The sequence below is a fragment of the Heloderma suspectum genome, chromosome 1, assembly GCF_057233095.1.
Source record: "Heloderma suspectum isolate Gila_16-S chromosome 1, 16-S_ref, whole genome shotgun sequence".
In the NCBI taxonomy this organism is placed as follows: domain Eukaryota; kingdom Metazoa; phylum Chordata; class Lepidosauria; order Squamata; family Helodermatidae; genus Heloderma; species Heloderma suspectum.
This window is the reverse complement of record NC_139458.1, coordinates 349,176,932-349,203,915: the sequence shown is the minus strand read 5'-3', so window position 1 is coordinate 349,203,915 and position 26,984 is coordinate 349,176,932. Positions and strand designations below refer to the sequence as shown.

The 26,984-nt window shown below is 42.4% G+C and overlaps 1 protein-coding gene across 1 annotated transcript in view; it reads left to right on the top strand.

The window, feature by feature from the left end:
• Positions 1–26,984, top strand: part of SYNE1 (spectrin repeat containing nuclear envelope protein 1) — a 459,183-nt gene that overhangs the window by 138,696 nt on the left and 293,503 nt on the right. Inside the window, exons 24-32 of the mRNA XM_084827854.1 lie at positions 6,660–6,794; positions 8,311–8,469; positions 12,460–12,668; positions 13,017–13,125; positions 14,808–14,972; positions 17,315–17,482; positions 19,621–19,797; positions 22,913–23,053; positions 24,215–24,375. Of these exons, the coding sequence (XP_084683980.1) occupies positions 6,660–6,794; positions 8,311–8,469; positions 12,460–12,668; positions 13,017–13,125; positions 14,808–14,972; positions 17,315–17,482; positions 19,621–19,797; positions 22,913–23,053; positions 24,215–24,375 (1,424 nt within the window). The remainder of the gene's footprint in view (positions 1–6,659; positions 6,795–8,310; positions 8,470–12,459; positions 12,669–13,016; positions 13,126–14,807; positions 14,973–17,314; positions 17,483–19,620; positions 19,798–22,912; positions 23,054–24,214; positions 24,376–26,984) is intronic.

Below are 26,984 nucleotides of genomic sequence, written 5' to 3'. Positions count from 1 at the left end.
AAAAGAAATTGCATTCCCTTGTTGTCAGGAGGGCCCTGAAGGCCTATATCAGCAGAACCAAAACTTTTCAGCAGTCAGATTCCCTGTTCGTTTCATTCCATCCTGCTTCCTTGGGATGGAAGGTTTCTAATGCCACTCTGAGTAGGTGACTAAAGGTGTGCATTTTCCTAGCCTATTCCTGCCTGAAGTTGTCTCCACCCACCAAAATATTTGCCCTTTCTACAACAGCAGCCGCAGAATCGGCAGCTTTTTTCCTCAATGCTCTGCTGCATTGATTTGTAGGGCAGCTACATGGGCAAATCCTAGCACTTTTGTTAAACATTACAAGATTGACTTATATGCCTCTGCTGAGGTGGCCTTTAGAAGGTGTGTCTTGCAGCATGTCCTTCCCAGTCATTAAGCAGCTATTTGTTGAATCCTGGCCTACATGGGTCAACCTTTGGCATGTCCCACCTGATGTACTGCTTGCATGCACAAGAGAAAAGACCATTGGTCACTTACCCATAAAAGGGATTTCTTTGTGCATGTAAAACAGTATATCAGGGCCACAACCCAGATTCAGATTCTGTTATAGCTGTTTCTGCTGGTGGGTATTAATTTTCTTTTTTTGTTCTTTTTTTTCCTTTCCAAGCCCTGTCTGCAGAGAGTGCGGGATGTCCTGTTTTTCTTGTTTGTGTTTTGCTGTTCTCACTGATCCTAGTACTTGCTGAGCTTGTCATCAGAAACTGAGCGTCGAAGGTGGGGAAGACAGTTAAAAGACTTAATTGGAGCAGCAATTTTGCCTTTGACCACTAGGTGGTGCATAAGATCCACCTGATGTATTGTTTTACAGACAGTACACATGCACAAAGAAATCCCCTTTATGGATAACTGACCAATGGTCTTATTCATCACACACAGAACTACAAAACTTAGCAGAAGCTCCACCCACAGCTGCTACTCCCAACTATACAGGAGCTGCTAAGGTTCAAAACAATAAACCACAATAGCCCTCCCTAGAATACGTAACATTCCTCCCCCCTTTGCCATCATAATCTTTCAACCAACAAGGAGGTACCCTTTCACGGAACAATCTCTGCACTCGACTAGTAGGTGTAGATTGCTCAGATGACTTTCTTTCAGTAACTGCCCTAGATAAGAACGAGTATTGCTTCCATTGCTTAGTGGTTCTGGTGCTTCAACTGGCGGTGAGAGAAACACATCAGTTCCAGATAGATCTTCAGCAGCTACTTCTGCTGATGCCAACCCACTCTATTGACCAGCCTTCTCGACTGGTCAACATGGTGATGCCACACTGACCCATCTGCACACTGGACCTTGTATGACACAGGTCCAATGACCTCAGTGATAGAGGACGAAACCCACCTCTGTCCAGCACCATAGTTCCTAGCAAACACCTGATCTTGTGGGGCAAATGAACAGGGAGTAGAAGCTGAGAAGGCAGTATCCAGAACTTGCTCCCATTTGCTTTGTAGATCTTCAGCTAAATCTTGGTGGAGATGGTCAAGGCAAGTTTTTAGACAAGTTTTTAGATAAGTAACTCTGCAGGACTGACTCCTGCTGTTGACCAAGGAGTAATATGCTGAGTAACAAAAAACCTGGCAAGGCATGTGGGCCAGTCTCCTCCTGTAATGCACTTCAGGGCATCTTTTGTTGTCTGCACCATCTGTTCAGATTAGATATTTGCTCAGGGATGACAAGGTGCAATGATAACAGTCCTAATAAGGTTGTTGTCCAAATGATTTAAATTCAGCAGATGTAAAAGCCATCCCATTGTCTGAGACCATAGTATCAGGCAACTCATGGTTTGCAAATAAGTGGCATAGTACTGTGATTGTTGCAGCAGCTGTTTGTGATGGTACTAAGAATATTTCAACCCACTTTTAGTAGAATCTACCACAACCAAGAAGATTTTTTCTTGAAAAGGCTTCTTGGTTATTTCGCATGGAAAGATACCTCTTGGTGGATTGTGCCTAGTGGCTTGACAAGTACACCACTCATTTACATTTTTTTCCAATATCTGAGTCAATATTGGGCCACCAGACATAGCTTCTGGCCAATGCTTTCATACAAATGATCCCTGGATGAGCTGCATGCAGTGTGGTCAAGATAGTTTGATAACCCTTATCCGGAATAACATCACAGTTTCCTCATAGCAGACATTCTTTATGGGCAGATATCTCATGCTGATGGTGTTTGAATGGCTTGCATTGCTCTGGCAGTTCCTCATCCAGCCATCCCCTCCATACCCAGTTTAAAACACAAGCCAGTACAGAATCTTGAGCAGAGCCTAGCAATTTGATCAGCTTGAGGAGGTGGGTCAGGAAGGGCTTCGAGCATCAAGACTTCCAATGGAGGAGGTACAACAAAACGGGGAATTTGAAGTAGTACCCAACTCAATCCATTGGCATTAGCTATTGCCTTTCCTGGTTTGTAGACAAGTGTATAATCATAAGCATTGAGCAGAATGCTCCAGTGCTGCATGCAAGGTGATAGTACGCAGGGAGTAGGCTTACCAGGAGAGAAGATTCCTAAAAGAGGCTTGTGGTCCATGCATATTTCAAAACCATGGCTATAGAGATAGTTGTGGAACTTTTTGACTCCTGCAATAACTGCCAAGGCTTCTCTGTCAATTTGTGCAAACTTCTTTTCAGAAGATGACATAGTCCTTGAATAATAAGCTATTGGTCTCTGTACCATCTGGAAATTTGTGGCTTAGCACAGCACCAATCCTGTAAGAAGAAGCATCAGTAGTAAGGATTAGCGGGCGTGGGTCATCATAATGTACAAGCACAGAATTTGAACTCAACAAATGTTTGACATTCTGGAAACCATTCTCCTGCTGGCTGGTCCATTTCCATGGACTTTCTTTTCCCAGCAAGTGATGCAGTGGTTCAGCAATGGTAGCCTTTTGTGGAAGAAACACATGGTAGAAATTGAGAAGTCCCAAGAAAGCTTGAAGTTCCTACTTTGTTTTTGGAGCAGGTGTATCATGAATTGCATGCATTTTTTCGTCAGTGGGGTGAATGCCAGAAGCATCAGTATGATACCCCAAAAATGTTACGCTGGAGGCTCCAGTTTCACATTTCTCCTTTTTTACATGAATGCCAGATATGTCAAAACGATGTAGGACTTCTTGAAGTTGTTCAGCAAGTTCTTCCTCTGTTGATCTCATGAGCAAGACATCATCAAAATATAGTACAACACCTGGAATTCCAGAGAGTAGGGTTTCCATGAATTGTTAGAACAGTCCAGAGGCCACAGAAATTCTGAATTGCAGTCACTTTACTCTGAATGCTCTGAATGAGTGATTATTGTTTGGGCATCTGCTGTAGCATCATCAGCAACCAACTGTTGATATGCTTGGGCCAGATCAAGGTTTGCAAAGACCTTCCCTCCACCAAGAACAGCAAGGAGTTGATTGACAGCAGGCACTGGGTATGGATGCCGCTTAAGTGCTTTATTCACAGTGCACTTGTAATCCTCATACAGTCTCACCTTCCCATTAGACTTTAATACTGGCACAATGGGCGTAGCCCACTGGGTCTGTGTAACTGGATCTAGCACATTTTGCTTGATGAGGTGCTCAAGCCCTTCTTCCATTTTTTTGTTGTTGTTCAGTCGTTAAGTTGTGTCCAACTCTTCATGACCCCATGGACCGTAGCACACCAGGCCTTCCTGTCCTCCGCTCTCTCCCGGAGAGTGCTCAAGTTCATATTCATTGCATCGGTGATGCTATCTAGCCATCTCATCCTCTGCCGTCCCCTTCTCCTTTTACCTTCAGTCTTTCCCAGTATCAGGGTCTTTTCCAGGGAGTTTTCTCTTCGCATTAAGTGCCCAGAATATTTGAGCTTCAGCTTCAGTATCTGTTCTTCCAATGAGCAGTCAGGGTTGATTTCCTTTAGGATGGACTGATTTGACCTCCTTGCAGTCCAGGGGACTCGTAAGAGTCTTCTCCAGCACCACAGTTCGAAAGCATCAATTCTTGGGTGCTCATCCTTCCTTATAGTCCAGCTCTCACAGCCATACATTACTACTGGGAAAATCATAGCTTTGATTAGACGGACCTTTGTCGGCAAGGTGATGTCTCTGCTTCTTACTATGCTGTATAGGTTTGCCATAGCTTTCCTCCCATTTAGCCTTGTAATACGTTCCATGGGGTTTTCTTGGCAAGAATACTGGAGTGGGTTGCCATTTCCTTCTCCAGTGGATCACATTTTGTCAGAACTCTCTGCCATGACCTGTCCGTCTTGGGTGGCTCTGCACAGCATAGCTTATGGCGTCACTGAGTTACGCAAGCCCCTTCACCACAACAAGGCAGTGATCCATGAAGGGGTTCCATTTTTTCCTGCAGTGCAAAAGGCACATTCCTGGCTTTCATGCAAATTGGTGCAATGGATGGATCCAGATGGAGTGATACTGGCTTCCCTTTGTATTCTCCCAATTCTTCAGAAATTACCCTTGGAAAGAGCCAGGCTGTACATCTACAATGCAGCTTCCAACAATATCGACCTTCTTTGCATTGTAATTACGCAGAATGCATCATGGACTTCACCACTTTGGAATAAGGGTCCCAGAAAATATGTGCTTAAAGGTGTCTCTGTTAATTATGGATACCTCAGACTCCGAATCCACTTCCATTTTGCACTTCCAGCCATTGATTAATACTGTTGCATAAAACACAGAATCATGAGGTTCCTTGCCATAGACCTTCTGAATGTGATACAGATGTTGAGTTTCATCACCCTGTGGATAATCAACCCCATGAGACACAAGGTGGAGTGACTCTTTGCTATAGTTTCCTGGCCTTGTGCTGACAGATTTTGAATGGCAGAGTTGCTCAAGGTGACCCTTCTTTTTGCAACACCTGCACTCAGCATCCTTGAATCTGCACAGAGGGTGCTGATGTGGTCCTCCACAGCGTGAGCAGGAATAGGTAAGCTAGGGCCTATCTGCAGATTTTATGGAGGGTGCATTTCTTATGTTCTGTGGACCTTGTTGCATAGAATTCTCAGCCTACTTGCTTCGGATGGCATTTACATCATTTGCATCTCTCTTGAGTTCTGTGACATATAGTGATGCAGTCACACTAGCTAATGCCTTTTCTTGAGCCATTGCAAATGTCAGGTTTCGCTTGGACAGGAGGTGTCATTGAAGTGCTTCATCATAAACTCCACGGACAAGGCTTCATCATAAATGCTCAACATATCCTCTAAGAAATCCCCAAAGTTGCAGTGTTGAGAAAAATGACACAGTTCTGCAATATAAGTGACACTGCCCTCTCCAGGTGGCTGCATTTATTGGTGAAATTTAAATCCCTGCACAATAACTGAAGGATTTGGTGATAAATGTATCTTCAATAATCCTAAAAGTTTATCAGATCTCTTAGTTTGGGGTGAGGCAGGAGCAGTGAGGGATCTTATTATGGCAAATGTCTGTGGCTCACAAACAATTAAGAGCACAGCTCGCTTTTGTTCAGCATTAGCTATCTTATTTGCTTTGAGAGAGAATGAAAGCTATTCTGCATAAGAATCCCAGGAAGCAGGCTGACTAACATCAAACGCTTCGATATGTCCAAAAGCAGCCATTTATTATTTTAATTCTCTCTTTTTAACCCCCCCCCCCCCGGAGTTGTTCAAGTTCTTAAGTGGTCCTAGCAGACTGCTTACCAGTTAGCTGCATTCACTGGATTCACAGTCCTTGCTGCCTGTATAGCTCTCAGTATCCCACCTTCGTCACCACAAATTGTTGTATACATAGAGGGAATGATTGTAAGACTCAGCAGGCCTCAAACACAACTGTCCTTTATTTATCACACACAGAACTGCCGAACTTAGCAGAAGTTCCACCCACTGCTGCTACTCCCAACTCTACAGGAGCTGCCAAGGTTCAAAACAATAACTAAGGGAGCAATCCTATGGCTTCCAGACAGCGGCTAGATGGCCATAGGATATCTTGTTTTCCAGGAACTGACCTTGGAGCCTGCGCTCCAAAGTCGGTTCCTGGACAACCGACCTCCCCCCACTTCCATGCTGCCTCAGAGGCAGCGCAGAACAGCCCTGTCCTCTGTGCTCACAAGAGGAGTGTGGAGGGGCCAAAAAGGGGCATGCCTGGGGCGTTCCGGGGCAGGGAGGGCGGAAATGCCTGTACAACACATCCAATGTGTTGTACAGCAGTCTCCTCTTCCACTCCACCCTCCCGCAGTTAGCCACAATCGGCTGTCTAGCCAAAAATGCAGTGCAGGAGAAGCGCGGAGGGAACGATCCCTTCCATGCTTCTCCTGCCCTGCTTTGGATAGGTGGTTGCCTCCGAGTTCGGAGGCGGTTGCCCATCTGGATAGGATTGCGCCCTAAACCACAGTACCCCCCCAAGAATACATAACACTTTCCTTTTGAAATCCCAGCATGAGGAAGAAAGGAAGTGGTTCAGTTCCAATTTGGGGCTGTGTGTGCTTACTCTATCATAAAAAGAAAGAGAAGGCTTGTCTACAGGCTATGTAATTAATCTAGCAGGTAGTTTGATCCTCTGTTGTTATTCATAAAAGCAGCTCCACCAGGAGCAATAGAAAACTTCCTGCTTTAGTTAAGAGCATTATCCCTGTGTTTCCCCTAGCAACAACATTAACATGATAAATGTGTAACATTATCTTTCAAAATCAGGAATTTTTCAGCCAATTGGACCAGAGGGTGCTAAATGCTTTCCTGAAAGCTTGTGATGAACTTACTGACATCCTTCCTGAGCAAGAACAACACACTCTTCAGGAAGCTGTTAGGAAACTACATAAGCAATGGAAGGTTTGTGTTTCCAGTCAATTCAGAGCATGTTACATAGCTCCAGAATCCAATCTATCCAAGTGGGTGGTCTCTTTGTTCAATTATTTTTCTCAGCATTCTTTGAACAAGTAGAATGAAAAATGGTACTGCAGTAGACATTTTACATTTTTCACAGTTTATATTGACTTGACATTGTGCAACTTCAGCTGTATTGTTGAATTTTTTCTTAATAAAATAGTTCACGTTAAAGAATAGCGCTTTCTACCATGTAGCCTAATAGATTTGTAATATGTCCCAATTACTTTATTTGTTTAATGTTTATATACTCACACAACATTAATATGAACATTTGACAAAGTACATTCAGTTATTCATATGCTTTGATCCCAAAAGGAAGTCAAAGAAGAAAGAAACAGAATCATGGTCAGAAGATATAAAATAAACTTTAAATTTTGATTAGACTATCAACTAATTAATAATGACAAACATTTTAAGAGTAATGCGGAACATTTAAGAAGAGTAAGAAATGCTGGGTCGAAAGTCCACCCACATTTTTGCTGGTCTATTTGTCTTCTTCTGAAAAAGGAGTGTGTGCTTTTGTGTAGCTTTCAAAAGGGCAGGTGAAATTTCTAAAAAAAATTTTTTAACCGGGGGGGGGGGGGAGGTTTACCTTACTTATTAGGATGAGATGGCTGATGGTTTTATTTTATTTATTTTCATTCTTTTAACATCTTAAAAAAGCCTTGTTGGCTGCTCCTCACAGCCAGGGAGACTCTCTACTGCAGCTTCCTGCTTCAGATCAAGAAGAGGAACTAGAGACATTCCTGAAGTTTTCTGGGGTGTTGCATGTGAGGGCCAAACTAAACTTTCTGCTTACTTATCTGCATTTAAGCACATGTGACCCTGATTCAGGAGAGTGGGATTTAAGATTTCCCCTGTCCTGTATTCATGCTGATATTCCTCCCCCACCCCACCCCAACCCCTGTGGGAGGGCAGATGAAAAAAGAAAAAAAAAGTCTCCAGTGGAATACATGGAGACATTTTTTTCTTTCTTTTAACCCCCTTACGAGGGGGTGGAATTTCGGCACAAAAGATTCCCCCCTCCCATTCAAATCCCACCCCCCCCCCTGAATTGCCATGTTCCTAATCCAAAATAAAATAAATAAAACTCTCGGTCACCTCATCCTAATAAAAAAGGTAAGCTCACCCTCCCACCCCGGTTGAAAAATTCTCCTGCCTTTCCCAGTTTTGGAGCTAATTTCTTTTTGCTCTTCAACCCCGCCTATGAACAGTCAAAAGAGCAGGGGCAAAAATTTCAGCCCAGCTCTACTTTCGTTATTAGAAACTGAAGGATGTGTGTGAATATCTAAAACATGGAACATAGCTCATTTAGTTGGGGTAAGGGTACTACCCCACCCTAGTACTGTGCCTGTCATTTGTCCTGTTCTTTAGACATGATTTTCTAAAAGAGAAATTGCTTTCTGAATGAGTATCATGTTAACTTCCTCTTTCCCCTTTCACTATTTGTGGACTGCAGGATCTCCAGTCAGAAGCCCCCTACCATTTAATTCACTTAAAGATAGAAGTGGAAAAGAGCAAATTCCTAGCATCCATGCAAGAATGTCATGCTGAATTAGCTCGACAGCAAGAACTGGTGTCCAAGGAGAACAGTGAGAAGATAATTAGGGAGCATAAGGTAAGCCTGAAAAAGAATTACATGGGCACTTGTAGAAATATATCCACAATCACACACCTGACAAAGTGAAAATTACGACGTATCTAATGTGACTTCAACCTTATCCAGAAAATGAGCAGGATAACTCTTACACTTCTGTCCCAAATATTTTTACTTGGAAGTAAGCCTCATATGATTCCAGTTTAGAGGCAATTCCACAATCAAAATGACGTGCTGAGAGTGTGGGTTGTCATTGAGTTTGTGATTGTTTCATCATGTGCTTTTGTGTGATTGCCTCATGTTGTTTTAAATCTGTTACTGTATTTTAAATCTTTGTACTGCGGCTAGGTTTTATTTTGGTTCTTATTTGGATTGACTTTATAGTGTCATTTTAAACTTTTATATTATGTTTTATCATGTTGTATTTTATGGTTTTAATTGTTGGGAACTGCCCAGAGAGCTTCAGCTGTTGGACGATACAGAAGTGTAATAAACAAATATGTCTCCAGCTCACAATTTAGTCTACATTTGCGGCATCGCCACTCAGCTCAGTTGAGGGGCTTCTACAAACAACATTTGCTTTAGATCAGGCATGCACAACCATTTTGACTACATTAGAAGTCTGCCAGGCTGCATTTATGCATGTACTACACAAATGTGCACATACAGGTGTGTACACGCACGTACACAAGCACATGGATATACACTCATGCATTCACATACATGCTAATTCACATTCCCACATACACATATACATGCGTAAACACACACATATTCCCCACACACATGTGCACACAGGTTGTGCATCCATGCTTTAGAGCTATAGGAGCATCTTTGCCCATTTTGTATCAGTGGTATAAGATCAGTAGAAACTTGATGTATGGGATAGCCTTGCTGCAGGGAAAAGCCAGTTTACTTTTTTTGTTTAAATGTACATTACATTACTCGCAAAGCTAAATGTATAGCTTTTCAAAGAAAAAGAACAAAGGGCTTGCAAAAGATAGGGTGTCACTATGGATAACTTGCTCCAGTCAACTTTTTAATTCCTTTTAAAAAGTTACATGAGCACTCATGTGAGAGTAGTATAGGATGCTCAGTTTTGAAAGAACTAAACAAACACACCATCTCTTTAGAAATAATACCAAATGTGCACAGGGTCCCATCTACGTGGCACCCCTTTCGCCCTTCACTCCGTCACAACCGCACAGCATTTTAGGTTTGAATTAGGTTCTGCTGGGATACACTCACGGTTTACTGTGGGCTTCCCTAACAGACTCTGTCGTGCCTGGTTGTTTTTTTCCCCATTATACTTTACTGCTTAGCTGTGCAGTCCCGTGACTGTGGGGGTGCATCACTTCAGTGGCTGTTTTGTATTTTAGGGGCTTTGTTGTGTCTTTCTGACCCTCATTAGGTAAAAAGTGGGTGTTCTGTGCCCCTTCATTTCCACGCCATCTGTTTGTCAGTTTCCTGGCCTGAGACTCTCGTGATGGTTCGCACTCACAAGTGTGAGTGGTACATGCCTACCCATTGCTCCAAAATGGTGGCTGGAGCGAAGTTGGTCCTCCCCCAAGACCGGTCCCCCAGCTTGGGTTCTGAGTCCAAAAACAACCATTGTGAAGATACGAAGCTGCAAAAATGTGCAATAGTGTGATTAAATAAATGAAAATGCCTCTCTGTGCCTCTGTAACTGCACAGCTGTGAAGGGACAGGGGGAGTCAAGGGGCATCACAGAGTGACACAAGCACTACGCACGCCTACAACATGCCCACTGCAAAATGCGAAGTTGACTTGGGGAAGGGACAGATGGCTCGCAACCACAGGAACCCCACAGCAAACGAAAAACATCGCAGCAAAACACCTCCTTGGAAATCTGAGTTTTCTAGGGATGTCAGAGAATTCCGCAACGGATCTCGGTGAGGCCGAATGCCAGTGCATTTGGCCCCCCGAAATCCATCGCGGAATGGCCTGCCATGCCCCCCTGCGGATCCCCCCTGGGACAAGACTTACCTGGAGCAGATGTTCCGGATGACGGCGGCTCCAGCGGCGGCTTTGGCAGTGGCGGTGGCGGCGGCTGGTCTTCTGACCGTTTGCAGTCTGGTCTTTTTCTTTTTTTTTCCCCATAGACATGATAGCTACATAAAGACTTATGTAGCCTATCACGTCTGGGTTAAAAAACAAAACAAAATGCGTACGCAAATGGCGGCAGCTACGGCTGCTGCCATTTGCGTTCCTTATTTCTCGGCGTCTTAGTCTACGTCAATATTTACGTAGACTAAGACGAAGAAAAAAAAGGGGAACGCAAATAGCGCCCACTACGCTATTTGCGTTCCCCTTTCTTTTCTTAGTCTTAGTCTACGTAAATATTGACGTAGACTAAGACGCCGAGAAATAAGGAACGCAAATGGCGGCGGCCCTGGCGGTCGGATATCTGGCTGCGGACGGCCCTGGCCTGGGCCTGGCCGGCTGCACCACAGAGGCGCCGTGGAGCACAGCTGGCCGTCAAGGATTCTGCGGGGGAGGACTGGATCGCCTCCACCCCCCCATGAACAGAATCCACAAAAAGGTGACTTTCGTACATCCCTAGTGTTTTCCGGGAGAAAACCACAGATGGCTGTGAAGTGGCAACTGTGTCATCTGTCCTGAGGGACCTCGACTCGCAGCCGCCCCAGAGTAAAAGGCTCTTGTAGATGGGGCTCAGGTGTGGATGGGAGTGTGTTCACGCGAGAGCCCTTTAGTACTGCTGAGCATTGCTTTTCTACAATTAGTTGAAACAGGAATTAAAATGGCAGTTCCTCACAACAGTTAATATAGCGCTATATTATCCAGCAATGGCCTTCTTCATGGCCAGTATCCTTCCATAAATGTCTAGTCACCAAAATTTGCAGATTCAGACCATTGTACTGCTTTCCTGATCAGTATGACTAGGAGATTGGTGCTAAATTGCTCCTTCATTGCCCTTTATTTAATTAGCTTCATTCTCTGACAGATGGAGATTAAATTACTAGTTTCTTCCAGTAATTAAGAACATGGAGAGCGTTCAGAGGAGGGCAGCAAAGATGATCAGGGGACTGGAAACAAAACCCTATGAAGAGAGACTGAAAGAACTGGGCATGTTTAGCCTTGAGAAGAGAAGACTGAGGGAAGATATGATAGCACTCTTCAAGTACTTGAAAGGCTGTCACAGAGAAGAAGGCCAGGATCTCTTCTCGATCATCCCAGAGTGCAGGACATGGAATAATGGGCTCAAGTTACAGGAAGCCAGATTCCGGCTGAACATCAGGAAAAACTTCCTGACTGTTGGAGCAATACGACAATGGAACGAATTACCTAGGGAGGTAGTGGGCTCTCCCACACTGGAGGCGTTCAAGACGAGGCTGGACAGCCATCTGTCAGGGATGCTCTGACTTGGATTCCTGCACTGAGCAGGGGGTTGGACTCGATGGCCTTGTAGGCCCCTTCCAACCTTACTATTCTATGATTCTATGTGTCTGTATCTTCCAAGTGAAGGGTTAATAAGTTATTAAGAAATATTAAGAAATAGGTTTTCTTTTCTTTTTTAAATGACATCTGTGCAAGCCTTTATGCAGCTTTGCAGAATAAGTATGGGTAGATTTGTGAGCCGAGTGTGTGGAAAGGCAATCATTTGCTATATGCTGAAATCAACACAGACCCAATTAGTCTACATACTCAGCATGTCACTTGGTCATTTGAACTGGGCCCTAAAACTTGCTACAATGAACAAACATGCAGTGCAATCCTATGCCTGCTTACTCAGAAGTAAGTCCCATTATGTTCAATGGGTCTTACTCCCCAGTAAGTGTGCCTAGCCTTCCAATCTTAATGTCTTGGATTTTATATAAACATTGAGCATGACCTGAATTTTGAGTTTTGTAAGTTCACTTGTGTCAGTTTACCTTCTATAAAGGTGCACATACACACAATGGAAGGCATAATAGTTTTACACCAACCATATCAATAGAGTTGGCAACTATTTCTCTTTTGTGCCTTCAGTTGTTCTTTGGAGACAAAGGGCCCCTACAACTATGTGAGAAAAGACTACATCTGATTAAAGAATTATGCTTAAAATTACCACAACGGGATCCACTAAGGACAACCTTTGAAAGTAGCCAAAAAGATCTCACTGAACTTAAATCCCAGGTTGCCAGCACCTACATGAAGCTAATGGACCACCCAGATAAATGGAAAGACTACAAGAGCAGGTACTGTGGCTACGGTAAAGGCATAGCATTAGAATCCCATTATGCCCTAAGAAACATCCAACATTACTTACCAGGAGAAGAGAAAATGTTAAAATCATACATATACATTAGCAAGGACCATAAAATATGCCTAGAAGAAGTGAAGATCTGGTTTAGAGAAGTGTGTATAATCAGGATGTTTCTGTAGTATATTTTCCCACTTCAAATATTCAACCACTTTAAAAAAATTAACAGAGGCAACGTCCTCCTGATTAATCAGAAATCTTTTGCTATAAAATAAGTTCAAAAATTCATTCTTGTTTACTTAGTTGCTTATTGTTTGCTTATTTTTATATGGTTATGTTTCAGATTTTCTGAATTAGAAAACTGGATTTCATCAAGGGAGCCTCAACTTAAGAAGATTAAGCATGGTGCTACTGATCCTGCTAAATATAAACATTTTAAAACATCAACAGAGGTATTTTTAAAATAATTTCAAATAAGGAAGGTCTTTCTACTAACAAGTTAAGTTGAGGTGGTAAAAACTGAGAGTGCAAACATGCCCTCTTCTGCTTTGGGCATTTTAGAGCTGGGCCAAGTAACTTATAGCAAATATAAAGTTATAAAACAGTGAAATGTAAGAGAACATGTACTTCCTGAGCAGACAAAACCAAGTAGGACTACTGTGTGGAAATGGCCTCCATTGTAAGGGAATGCACAAAGGGAATGTACAGTGTAATACAGTTTTCAGAAGCTTCTAAAAGATTTCAAGGCAGGAGTATGCAGAGAAAAGTGATTAGAATGACCTTGATTAATCACACACGTGGATGTGCTTTAATGAGTGATTTTGGCAGGATTTAAGAATGGGCGGTTTGTTGTTCTCTTGTAAAATGTATGCTTAGAGATTCTGATCCTCTTGCAAAATGTACGCTTAGAGTTTCTGTTTCTTTTTTTTAAAGGCCAGAGTTCGCATACAGGAGACTTTGATTAAAATCCCTGCTTTATGTCTTAAAATCAAACATTAAAAAATGTACAGGGTGGTCTTGGTTACAGCCTCACTGCTGAATCAAGAAAATCCATTATGTAAAGCTTACACTCTCCTATCCACATAGGTTTCTTAAATTATACATAACATTACTTTCTGTAGAAAATAGTACTAAAATACTTATGCTAAAATCACAATGTCAAGGATAGGAGGCAGGATTTGGTGCTATCTCAACTGTATCATTTGAGTTCACCCCACAGTAAAAAATGTGGGCACATGGAAACCTAATAAAATGGATAGTAGACATCACATCTGCGACACAAAATAAAGAGACTGTAGTCAGTGACAGTACTGAATTGGGAGCAAATCCTGTTATCCGTTTGTCAGTAGATGCAGCCCCTGTTGACAGTGCCCCCAAGTGGAATCAGAACCACTCATGTAGATTGTTACGATCCCCATGTTACATGGGGATCCTCGTGGGATCCCCATGAGGAATTGTCGTTGCAGTTAAGGTTTACTTAGCACATTACCAAGTTCTGATACCGAAGACACTGTGTGTAAGAATCAGAATGAAAGATGTATGTACTTTCATGGACACATAAGAACATAAGAAAAGACTTGCTGGGTCAGACTAAAGGCCTATCTAGGCCACAGTCTGTTTGCACAGTGGCCAGCCAGATGCTCATGGAAAGCCCACAAGCTGAACCTGAGCACAATAGCACCCTCCCACTTGTGTTCCCCACCAAGTGGTACTGAGTGGCATACTGCCTTTGATGCTAGAGGCAATGTATAGCAATCATGACTAGTAGCCATTGATATCTTTACAAGTCTGACTAATTTCCTTTTAAAATTGGTGACTATCACTACTTCTTCTAATGATAATCCTACATGTGTATGTCTTGCTTCATATTTACCCAGAAAACTAGGTGTGGCCAGTTGTGGTTGTTCTGAGCACACTTACTTGCAGCAAGAAACCCACATTTAGGATCATCACATTTTACAATCTACCAATTAGTTTCATTTTTTATGTGTAGGGACCTGGTAACCCTATGATGCAGCCCTTGGTGACGTGGGTACATGCGTACTGATACAAATCTGGGTCTCCCAGGACAGTCCACTGCTGTTGTTTTAAAGTTTGTTTTGTGTTTGTAATTTGGCTATTGATTCTGTTTCAGGAAATCAGACAAGAAGCTTGCCAGCAAGGAGAAGTTGTCATCTGGTTGAAATCGAGGCTGGTTGCTCTGTCTGAGGTTTCTTCTGGGGATGAAACCAAAAAACAAGGGGAGGAGCTTTCTAAGCTTTCTAGTGACTTCAAGAGAATCTTATCTCTGTTGACAGAGGTATAATGAAACTTCACTGTACTTATTTAGGAAACTGCCAGGGGGAGCAATCCTATGACCGCTAGACAGTGTCTAGACAGTCGTAGGATTTTTCGATTCCCAGAAACCGCACTCCCCACCCCATCCCCACTGCCTCATAGGCGGCACAGTTGTTCCTTGTCTCTGCATTCATAAACAAAGTGGAGCGGGCAAAAGGGGGGTGTTCTGGGGGCAGGGAGGGGAGGAGACTACAGAAGTGTCATTACGACGCGTCCTATGCGCTGTGCGGCCTCCCCCCCGCTCCGAAGTCCCCAGCTAGACAGCTAAAATTGGCTGTCTAGTCGCAAATGCAGAGCAATCGGAGCACAGAGGAGGAGAGGATCCCCTCTGGTCTTCGCCCACGCTCCATCAGATAGTCATCCGCCTCTGAGTTCGGAGGTGGCTGACTGTCCCAGTAGGGTTGCACCCTTGCTTTCTATTACTTGTTCACATACATTAACCAAATTACTGTAAATTGCTAACATCCTGTTCTGTTCTAGCATTCATCCAGAAGTGGACAGTAACCTACCACTCTTTCTTAGCAATGATCAATTTATGAGCACATAGCTGTGCTGAAAGACCACCAGCAAAAAGGAAAAAAAGCTCACAAAGACTGCCAAGCATTTTACATTTCTGCATGTAGAATTACAGGAAAACATGGCCCCCATTAATTACAGGAAAATCTGACTCCCCAGCATTTCCACATGTCAGCCCACATCTCTTTTGTAACATTTCTGGAGGAAACATAGGTGCAAACATACGGAAAACGTATATGAGCCACAGCTCCTATGACTCCAAGGTGTAATATTCTGCATGTCCTCAAACATGTACAGTGTATGTGGAAGTACAGAGCCTGTAATACAGAGTTTGATGTGATCAGACAATCACATCAAAAGTCTTTTTTGTGTGCATCTGTAACGTGCGTATACCCTGGTGTGCATAAGTAATCAATATGTACAGGTGGGACTTGAAACACACTGATGCAGTATGGAGTGCTCCTGTCTTGAGATGTAAAATATCTGGAAACGTTGAAGCCATGAGAAAAAACTTTTTTTTTTTTTTCTGGAAAAACCAGAAGTGTGGGGGGAAATTGAAATATATGCAATACTTACTTTCTTATCAAACCTGAACCTATTATACTACATTAACAACATAAAATGTATCATTTATAATGGTAGTATTTTCCATACGTATGATGTTTACAGTGCAGGCCTGTGCATACTTCCTCAGAAGTCTGTTTAGTGGAGCTTATTCCCAGTTAAGCGTGCATATGACTGCAGCCTCAAAAGTATAAATGCTTTAAGTAGCAATCCTGTACCCACTTACTTCAGAGTAAGCCAAGTTGAATTCAGTGGGATTCTGAGTTCAACTCAGGGTTGCCCTGTTTTGTATAGGGTTGCCCTGTTTGTACTATAGATGCAAAACTGCAAATATACCCAATACTAGAGAGAGAGAGAGTTACAGAAATGGATCTTGGATTTGAATGTTGTATAAGTCTACAGTATACACAGTATACACAGGAATTATTCTCTAATGCTGTAAATAGTCTTTCACAAAAACTCTTCCTACAACACTTTTTGAATGAGTAAACCTTGTCTTAAGAAGCAATTCATAAAGGAGAGAATATTTCATAGGTGGGTTGTTGTTTTTTCATTGTTTCCCAAATTTCCAGTTTTTCCATTTGAAAAATGTGGGGGAGACTCTTTGGGGAAAAAACGGGGGAAAGTTGGGGTTCCTCTTTTTTCTCTTTTATTTCGCAGGCTCCTATCCGGGGTACTAGCTTACTAGCAATGGCCTTTTCCAGGATTCTCCATTAGTTTCCCCGCAATCAAGCTCAGTGTTCTGTGGCCACTGAGCTTATTCAGTCCTCATTGGGTGTTTTGAGGGTTTTCCCCAGTTAGAGCTTTTTCCTTTTTTTCCCCCTCATAAAGCTGCATGTAGGATTTTCCCCCCACTGCATGTATTTTTTTATACTGCTGTGTCCCTTGGCCCTGCTAATATTTTCCTCTTGTACATGGATGGTGCAATTTTTGGTTAGAATTGTTGAGTTCTGTGAGGTGACTGGAAAGTAAGATGGAGGAGTTGCAATTATGGTAGATCACATCTTAAAACTAGCAGTATTGTCATGGTCTTGTGTATATTTACTCATAAGTAAGCTCATTGATGTCATTTGGATTTGCTCCTAGGTAAGTATTATAGGATTGCAGCCTTACTTGATAGAATTGTACGCCATTCAGGATTTAATTAAATCGCTAAAATATATGTTACTTGGCATTGAACAGATGTTGCTAATGTTTGCTAAACACAATCTGTCCTAAACACAGATTGAGAAGACATTGGGTGCTGTTGGCGACTGTGTCCAATACACTGAAGAAGTGAAAGGCAATTTGGAAGAACTGATCACAGATTCAAAAGAAGCTCAGGCAGAGGTTGAGAAAATCTTACATGTGGAAAGCTTGTTACAGGCCCAGCAGCTCCTTCGATATCATCAGGTAGGGCAACTTCCTACATGTGGAACTTCATTGATTCCTGTAGTCCGTAGTAAGGACTTTTATATGCATGTCTTTGCTGCCAGCACTAATATCTAAGACTGTTGCAAAATACCTTTCCCCAATTCACAGGGGAACAAATTTCACCAGTTTTCCAGGGGATGAACATGTGCAAATTGTTTTTAAGGAGCAAGAGGAAGGCTGCACAATTCTTTAAACTTCTCATGTAGTGTGGCAAAGTGGCTCCTTCCTATTTCCCCCCTCTTTCCTTTTCTCCAGTCTATATAGTGCATCTTTAGAACAACCCACTGCCACCATCTGGCTGGCTAGCTGGGTAGCTACCTAGCTAGTACATCACTTTGCCAAACTCCATGAACACAGAAGGGGTGGAACTGGAAGGAGACTTATTGCCAGCCTACACTATAAGGTAAGAAAGTAGCCTTCCCTTCCTCAAAATTTGTTCTTTTTTTGGTCTCCACCCTGGTTTGACGGATCAACCTTGTATGCTTAATGAAGTTGTTCTAACAATTGTACATTTGCATAACTTTTTAATGTAAACTAGGGGTGTTGAACCTCAGAACCATGGGCCAAATCCAGCCTGTCTGCAGTACCAGTCCAGCCCTCTGGGGCTCCTCAAATAGCCATGACCCTTTCCCCCAGCTGCAAATCGTTTTGTGGTTTCCTGGCTTTTGAATGTTTTTTCCCCATTCTAAAAGGTTGAAATTATTCTCCTAAGGCTTAGCTACTGAGCATTAACTAAGGGCCTGCCGTTTGCCTTCAGCCTCATCCACCACTGGAATGCAGTTCCCAAGAGTTTTTATGAAACTGAATTTAGCCCTCAGGCTGAAAGAGGTTCGATACTCTTGGTGTAAATCTTTAGATCTATATTAGGAGGTGCCAGACAGAGCCAGTGACTGGGTTCATACTACACTCAGTGGTTGAGTGTGGGTTGTTTTTGAACTATGGGTTGTTTTTTGAACCATGGATTAGCGTGTAGTCTTAACCCAGGACATTTTCCGCAAGGTGGCTTGTTAACCATGCAGTGTGGCTTGTTTTTCTAGAACAAGCCACCTTCAGAATTCATGATTTGTTGTCGAGTTGTTCAGGGTGGTTAACAAGCCATACTGCATGGTTAACAAGCCACCCTGCAGAAAATGTCCTGGGTTCAGACAACATGCTAACCCACAGTTCAACAAACAACCTACAATTCAGCAACAACCCACACTCAGCCACTGTGTGTGGGTTAGCATGCTGTGTGAACAGCCAGACTATGTTATAAGCAGTGTAGTATAGTGGCTAGAGTGTTGGACTGGGAGCTGGGAGATCCAGGTTCTAGTCCCCACTCGGCCATGGAAGCTCACTGGGTGACTTTGGGCCAGTCACAGACTCTCAGCCCAACCTAACAGGACTGTTGTTGTGAGGATAAAATGGAGAGGAGGAGGATTATGTACGCTGCCTTGGGTTCAGTAAAGAGGAAAAAGGCGGGATATAAATGTAATACATAAATAAATAAAATAAATAAGCAGTGAAAGATACAATAATATTTTGTCATACCAACTCTTGAAGAGGCTTGCTTTAGTTCAAGGTCTATTTTTTTTAACCATCCCAAGAAGAAGCAAGGTGATTCCAAGTCCCATTTCACTTATTACACAGGACAAACCTAGATCTGCCACCAAGTCAGCTAATCCTGGATCCCTGCCAACATGTATGATAGTTGTGTTCATTGCAATCATACTTTATATATTCCAGGGTGTACTTAATATACTTTAGATGCATACTGAATGTGTTCTGAGAAATTACAAGTATAGCATTTGCTGTATGAATTCTACAGGTGTCGCTTATGCTTCTTGTAGTTTTTCTTTTTCCATTGTTGAGTAGCCATGCTCATGTCCATATTTCAGGGGAGTGTACCCATGGAATGTAAGGAGAGGCAGGGAGGGCTGGTGCTTTGAAAAGCATTAGCTGAACTTTGGAAGGGCTGATGGTTAACTCTTCTTTGGTACGTGGAGAGAGAACACTTTAATACTTGGTCTCCAGAAACACATAACGCCTTTGCATATGCATACCTATGTGGTTATCTCTGTAGATAGGTAAACAAAATGTCTATATTTACTGCAGTCCTTTTAAATATTTGCTCCTAGCAAAAGGCAAAGAGGCTCCATGCAAAGAGGCAAGATGTGCAACAGCAAATTGCCCAAGGTAAGCAGCTACAGATTGAAGGTGGTCTGTCTCATGCTGTACAAGAAGACTTATGGAAGTTGGAGAGTACATTAGAAAACATGCAGCAATCTATGGATAAACGTGGAGATCAATTGCAGGTCAGTGTTCTTCAGGTAACCCTGCAGAGAAACAAAAACAGTATCTCTTTTTAAGTGTTCTATATTAAGTTGTTCAGTTTAGATTTTGAACAATGTAATGCATTTTCTTTTTAAACATAACCATTTACTCTCCTAAGGGGAAATCAGCATGTACAGATTGCTCTTCCTGTCTGCCAGACACAAATGTGTTTGTATCTACAGCCCTATTCACACAGGGGTGCTGTTTCCCCATGGTGCTTGTTTTTTTATTACCAGTCTGTGTGTTATTGGCACTGGGGCACTGCTCAGGAAGCCCCAAAGACTGTGTGAGCTTCTCTGACAAAGCTCTAGGAAGCTCCATCTGTAGGAGCTGAAGTCTAGGCAGACTCCCCTTTTTAAGGACAACGACTTCTCTTCTTTCATTAGGCAATCAGCACACCATTACTGTTGTGCTTTGGGAACCATTGCTATATGCCCTGACACCTGTCATTTCTAAATCATTTGTCTGTTTCGTTTATGTTATCCCTGTCACAATATTTGGAAATCATAATAGAGACTTCCAAACATAAATTGCATGAAGTAGACATTCATGGGATTTTTAAATATGGTGCTGTATAAACATTTTTTCTAACACAGAAATGAATTCCATGTAGGAAACATTTATTTTGCAAAGAAAGGCTTAGTTTTTGAGGCTTTTCTATGTACTAAGGTTGGATAAAATAATTTCTCTTCACTCTACGGCTGTTCCAAGAACCACATCATGGCTGCTTATGAGCCACAGTCCAGCAAGGCCGTTTTTTCATTCATTCATTCATTTCTATACCACCCAATAGCCGAAGCTGTCTGGGCAGTTCACAAAAATTAAAACCAAGGAGCACACAATAAAACAATACAAACTATATAAAACATTAAAACCACAGTAAAGAATACAACCAGAATAAAACCAGAATAAAACCTAGCATCAGTGCAGGGGTTTAAAATACAGATTTCAAACAGCAAAGCTAAAAGTCTAAAGAGCTAAAATGATAAAATGCCTGGGAAAATATACAGGTCTTCACCTGGTGCTGGAAAGAATACAATGTAGGTGCTAGGCGAACCTCGCTAGGAAGCTCATTCCAGAGCCGGGGTGCCACAGCAGAAAAAGCCCTCCTCCTAGTAGCCACCCGCCTCACTTCCTTTGGCAGGAGCTCACAGAGAAGGGCCTCTGAAGATGATCTTAAGGTCCAGGCAGGCACATATGGGAGGAGGCGATCCTTCAGATAACCTGGCCCCAAGCCATTAAGGGCTTTGAATGTTAACACCAGCACTTTGAATTAGACCAGGAAATGGACTGGCAACCAGTGCAGCTGGAAAAGTACTGGCGTAATATGAGCTCGTTGGCCAGTCCCTTTTAACAGTCTTGCTGCCCTTATTTTGGACCAGCTGAAGTTTCCGGACCATTTTCAGAGGCAGCCCCACATATAACGCATTGCAATAATCCAGACAAGTTACCAGACCGTGAATAACTGTAGCTAGGCTATCTCTGTCCAGATAAGGGTGTAGTTGGTATACCAGCCTAAGCTTATAAAAAGTGCTCCGTGCCACTGAGTTCACCTGTGCCTCAAGTGACAGTTCTGGATCCAAAAGCACCCCCAAACTACGAACCTGATCCTTTAGGGGGAGTGCAACCCCCTCCAGAACAGGTTGAATATCACCTAGCCGGGCAGACGAACCACTCACTAACAGTACCTCCGTCTTGTCTGGATTGAGTTTCAGTTTATTGGCCCTCATCCAGTCCATTACTGTGCCCAGGCACTGATTCAGAACAGCCACTGCCTCACCTGGTTTTGATGAGAAAGAGAGGTAGAGCTGGGTGTCATCCACATATTGGTGGCACTTCAGCCCACACCTCTGGATAACCTCCCCCGGCGGTTTCATGTAGATGTTAAACAGCATGGGGGATAAAACAAAGCCCTGTGGAACCTCATGGCACAATTGCCATGGCACAGAGCAATAATCTCCCAGCACCACCTTCTGGAGTCGGCCATCCAAGTAGAAGCGGAACCACTGCAGTGCAGTGCCTCCAACTCCCATCCCAGACAACCTATCCAGAAGGATACCATGATCAATGGTATCGAAACCTGCTGAGAGGTCCAGGTGAATCAACAGGGTCTCATTCCCCCTGTCCCTCTCCCGGCAGAGGTCATCCCACAGGGTGACCAAGGCAGTTTCTGTTCCAAAACCAGGCCTGAAGCCCTATTGAAATGGATCTAGATAATCCGTTTCATTCAAGAGTGCCCGGAGCAACCACCCGCTCAAGCACCTTGCCCAAGAAGGTGATGTTGGCCACTGGCCTATAATTGTTAACATCCTCCAGGTCCAGGTTAGGCTTTTTCAGGAGTGGTCTGATTACCGCCTCTTTTAAAGCAGCTGGCACCACTCCCTCTCTCAAGGAGGAATTTACAACCTCCTGGACCCAGCTGAACATCCCCTCCTTATTTGATTTAATAAGCCATGAAGGGCAAGGGTCAAGCACACAAGTGGTCGATTGGACTTGGCCAAGCACCTTGTCCACATCCTCAGGCCTCAATAACTGAAACTCATCCAATAGAACTGGACCAGACGGTGCTCTGAACAACTCTACCAGTGGAACTGCATTAATCGTGGTGTCCAAATCATGGCAAATCTGAGCGACTTTATCTTCAAAGTGCTGTGCAAACTCATCACAGAGTGCAACTGAAGGTTCCACAGTCTCTCTCCCTGGCCCAGAATGTAACAAGCTGTGAACCACTCGGAAAAGCTCCACTGGATGACAGTGAGAAGATGCAATGCTGGTGGAAAAAAACTGTCTCTTTGCCACCCTCACCACCACAAAGTAAGCTCGATAGTGAGCTCTTACCTGTGTTCGGTCAGACTCAGCACGAGTTTGCCTCCACCTGCGTTCTAGCCATCTCCTGTATATAGCCGTATATTAAAAATAGATGTATTTGGTGGAGGCAATGAAAACCGACTAAAAAACTGGCATGACTTTTTGATGATAATAAAAATGAAATAGCCAACATTATGAACAAGGAAAGAAAACTGAGAATGCTGCTGATTTCAGGCAGTAATTTCCAGGCAAACTGTTTTTCTTTTACTGTCCTTTTTTGTCTTGTAGATCACAGTAAACACATGGGAACAGTTTGAAAGGGACAAAGAAACAGTTGTAATGTATCTTAGTCATGCAAGCTCTGCTCTTGAACGCATCTTAAGTTTTAGCAGCTTAGAAAGTTTGTCATCAGAACTAGAGAAGACAAAAGTAAGTATGAGTACTTTTACCATTCTACAACATGCTTGAATCATTATTAGTTCTTTTGCTGTTATATTATGTTCTTGTATATTTCTTCCTCTATTTGCTTGTCTTATTTATTTTATTTCCTTTTTTTGCCTTGGCAGCATGGTTGAAAAGGTGATATAGTAAGTTTCAAAATAAATAAATACATTTACAGTAAGGCTACAATCCGGGCCAACTTGGACACAGCTTCCATGCATGGAGGATGTCCATAGTTTCAACAGAGTCCTATTTTCCTCCTTTGGTGCCTATAAGCAGTGCCACAGACTATTACAGAGAAAGGGAAGTCTATGTGCAGCTTCCACATTCCCTTCTCTCTGTTTAGTTCATATTAGTCATGCAACAATGAAGTGTGTGGCTCTATGATTGCTTGTGGCATCTTCTGTATGGTGGCTGCTGTATCCAGAATGGGACTAGATCATGCCCTAAGAATGGAAGAATATTAAAATACCACCATCAGTTATCATTAATCTCTCTCAAAAACCTATTGGTATCTGTATAAGAATATGGTAGTGTATGGCTTATTACTCGAGATATAGCAGACTGATTTTGCTCATTTTTGTTTTAAACTGAAGCTTGAGCAGTGTAAGATATGCAGAAAAATTTAAAAGTTCTAAAATGTTCAAAGCTCTAGCTTTAACAGCAATTTATTTCCTCCGCATCAAACAGTCCTTCCGCCATTGAGATGATGGAGGGCAGCCCCTCCGCCATTGGGATGATGGACAGCCCTGCTAGGCCAATCAATGTGGTGGGAAGGCAGGCCCCAGGCGCACCTCCAGGATGGAGGTGGCCAATTGGGGTGCGCAAGAAAGGAGGCAGGGCTGCACTGCATGCAAATTTTGGACAAAGGATGCCTGAGCCACATTGACATTATTCATGAACCCCTATGTGGTGAGGAGACTGAGGGGCAAAAAAGCAGGAAAGGAGCAGGACTGCTAGCACCCATAGCAACATGGGCTTTACACTAGTACTACAATATTTTGCAATTAGGTCCTTGAGTTATACGGAGAGAGATGTTCTGCCTGAATTTATTTTTACAAATCTATCAAGGAAATCTGAATAGTTAGCAAACTATTGCTAGGAATTGTGTTCAAATATATTCTGTTTATAACTGCACATCTCTTACAGGAACTTTCCAAGCAGACAGTAGCCATGGCTATGGAAGCTGAGAATCTTGTCAAGAAGTCTTTTGCAATACAGCTTGGTGAGAAGAGCAAACAAGCCCTTCAACAGCAAGCCAAGTCAATCCAGGAACAAGTTGAAAAAGTGGAAGCTACCCTTGAAGAAGAGTATGTTCTTAAAAAGTCATAGTAATTCTTCACTCTCATAAGAATGAACCTTTTTTTGTCCTACCAAAATGCAGTGTTTAGTCACAAAGACTTTGTGAACTCCAGTTTATCATGTTATAGTAACTTATACACCAGAAACTACCATTAAATATCAAGAACTAAAACAAACAAACAAAAAACAAAACCCCAACAAGCCTATGATGATTAACAAATAAAGGAAATAGTAGCAAGCTCCCCAATCCTAAATGCTTGGAAGGAGATCTTCATTCATTTCAGTGGAACTTACTTCAATATAAGTGTCCTTATAATTGCCATTGTAAGCGACAATTATAAATCCAGTTTTGTGTGTTGAAGCCAATTAACCTTAATACAACGAAGCACTGATAATTGGGCACAAAGCTGAAGTCATAGGAATACACTTCAGTAATTCTCATAGTATCTGATTTGACTCAGGCTAGGATAAATGAATAGTGCCATATCCTAAAGTGCCTAGAGCCTTCAAGAAGATATATCAGCCTAGTTTTTGAAGTATTTTTTTCTGTTTTTCCAGCTGTGCACATAAAAATCAAATGTGCCTTTCTCTCATAGAAATTATATCCCAGTTACCTTTTCCTGTTGCTGCTGCTAAGAATTATGTAAAACATCCATACTTCCATTACAATATGGGAGGTAGCATAGAGATCGCGCGTGTGTGTGTATATGTGTGTTTGGGGGGCAGGGGAGGAATTTTGCACACACATATTCAGTTCTGATTTGCAAAATGTTATTCGAGGAGTGAGCTTTCAACTCCGATAAAATGGTCTGCTCATATGGTCTGCTCATGTGTTAGCTGCCGCAAGGAGGTTACTTAAAATCACTCATCTACCACATACTGTATAAGGTGCTTTACAGTCTGGTTCATCTTCACTGCACTTTTATGAAATAAATCTGCAGATCATTTAACAAATGAAACATGAAGCTAAGAGTTACTAACTTGCTCAAGGTAATCACTGATTCCATGTCTGAGCAGGGATTTAAGCCACGTCTTCCCTGGTCTGAGCCCAGTGCTCCGTACTTGGGGCCACACTCAGCATGTGCTCAGTGATGCATGCACAAAGAAATAACTCCTTCCCTTTTTATCCTCTGGATTCCCATTAAACCTATATCTTGTAGTCTTTGTTTTAAAGACACATACAAAATTGACTTTGTTTATCTAGTTCATGGTTGATTTTTAACAACTTTACGGAGGAACTGGATTTTAATATGACCCTTTCCTCCCTAGTAATATTCCTTGAAAAAGTAGTTTCATATTCTCTTTATTTTCTTGGGGATAGCTTCATTCCCATCCAGGGCAAAGGAGATATCCATCATGGATTAACTCCTCCCACTGCCCAGGACAGGCAAGAAACATGATGTGACTAAGCTTTTCTTTCTTCCCTAACACCATGGGAAATTCTATAATTTATTTGTATGATCCCTGCTTCCCATTTTGTAAGTTATTCAGTAGGCTTTTGTCCTTTACAAGTAGGAATGTTCTCTACAGAAGGCTTCTGGTGCCTTTTAATTGCTTTCAGTGACATTTTTTTGGTTCTGAATTAATCAAGTGGCTGAACTGGACATAGTCCTTTTCAGTGCAAGTTTCAAATAAATCCTTAGAAGTAATATAATTTATCTGTTAACTGTGTACAGACAATCCTTTTTAAGTTGCACAATACACACGCATATTCAACTACATGAATATCTTTGCACTAATGTATGGTTCACATGTATAGTTCCCAGTATGTATGGCTGCTAGTACACAGGCATTTCTTTGGCCTCACAAAGGAGATTTGGCCTGATCCATGCCACTTACCTCACTGCAGCTAAAAATGAAGTCCCTTACTAATTTCAATGGATTTTAGGCCATCACACATAATTATTTGTTAAGTAGCATTCTATCTTTCCAGAACACTTGTGGCATGAACACAAGCATGTGAGGTTGTTCTTCATAAATTATGCCACACATCTAGTGTGAGGGGGTGGTAATGTTGTAACTATGGAGGACTAGAAATTGAATGAAGGAAGGTAATTGTAAGTGTAGTAAGAGCAAAAAGGAGCTTTGTTGAGCAGTCTGATCTGCTTCTGATCTGCTGAGCATCAGAAGGACTTGCTCAGTAGCGCTTTGTCATCTGAGATTTTATTAGATGTTGCACATATGCTTTCAAGATTTTCTCCAAAGCCTTAAGATTCAGAAACTTGCATTTTTAAAAGCTGAAGTTCTAAGGATCTAAGGATCTGTTGGAGGAACCTTCCTCTGTGTCCCACCAGTGCGAGACACATACTATGGTGGGACGTGGGAGAGGGCTTTTTCTTCTGTGGCACCCGGTTGTGTAATGACCTCCCCTTGGAGGCCCGATTAGTGCAGACATTGGTTTCATTTCAGCGCCAAGTTAGAAGATGGCTTTTTATCGAAGCCTTTGAGGGCTAAATGCGTTCCCTTAAGTAGCATATTGTTTTACCTGTTTTAATATTTTAGATTTTAAATTGGTATTATCTTGCATAATGGTTTAATATATTTTTAGATGTTTAAATTAGTTATTGTTTTATACTGTCTATATTGATTTCATCTGTACACTACCTTGAGATCCTAA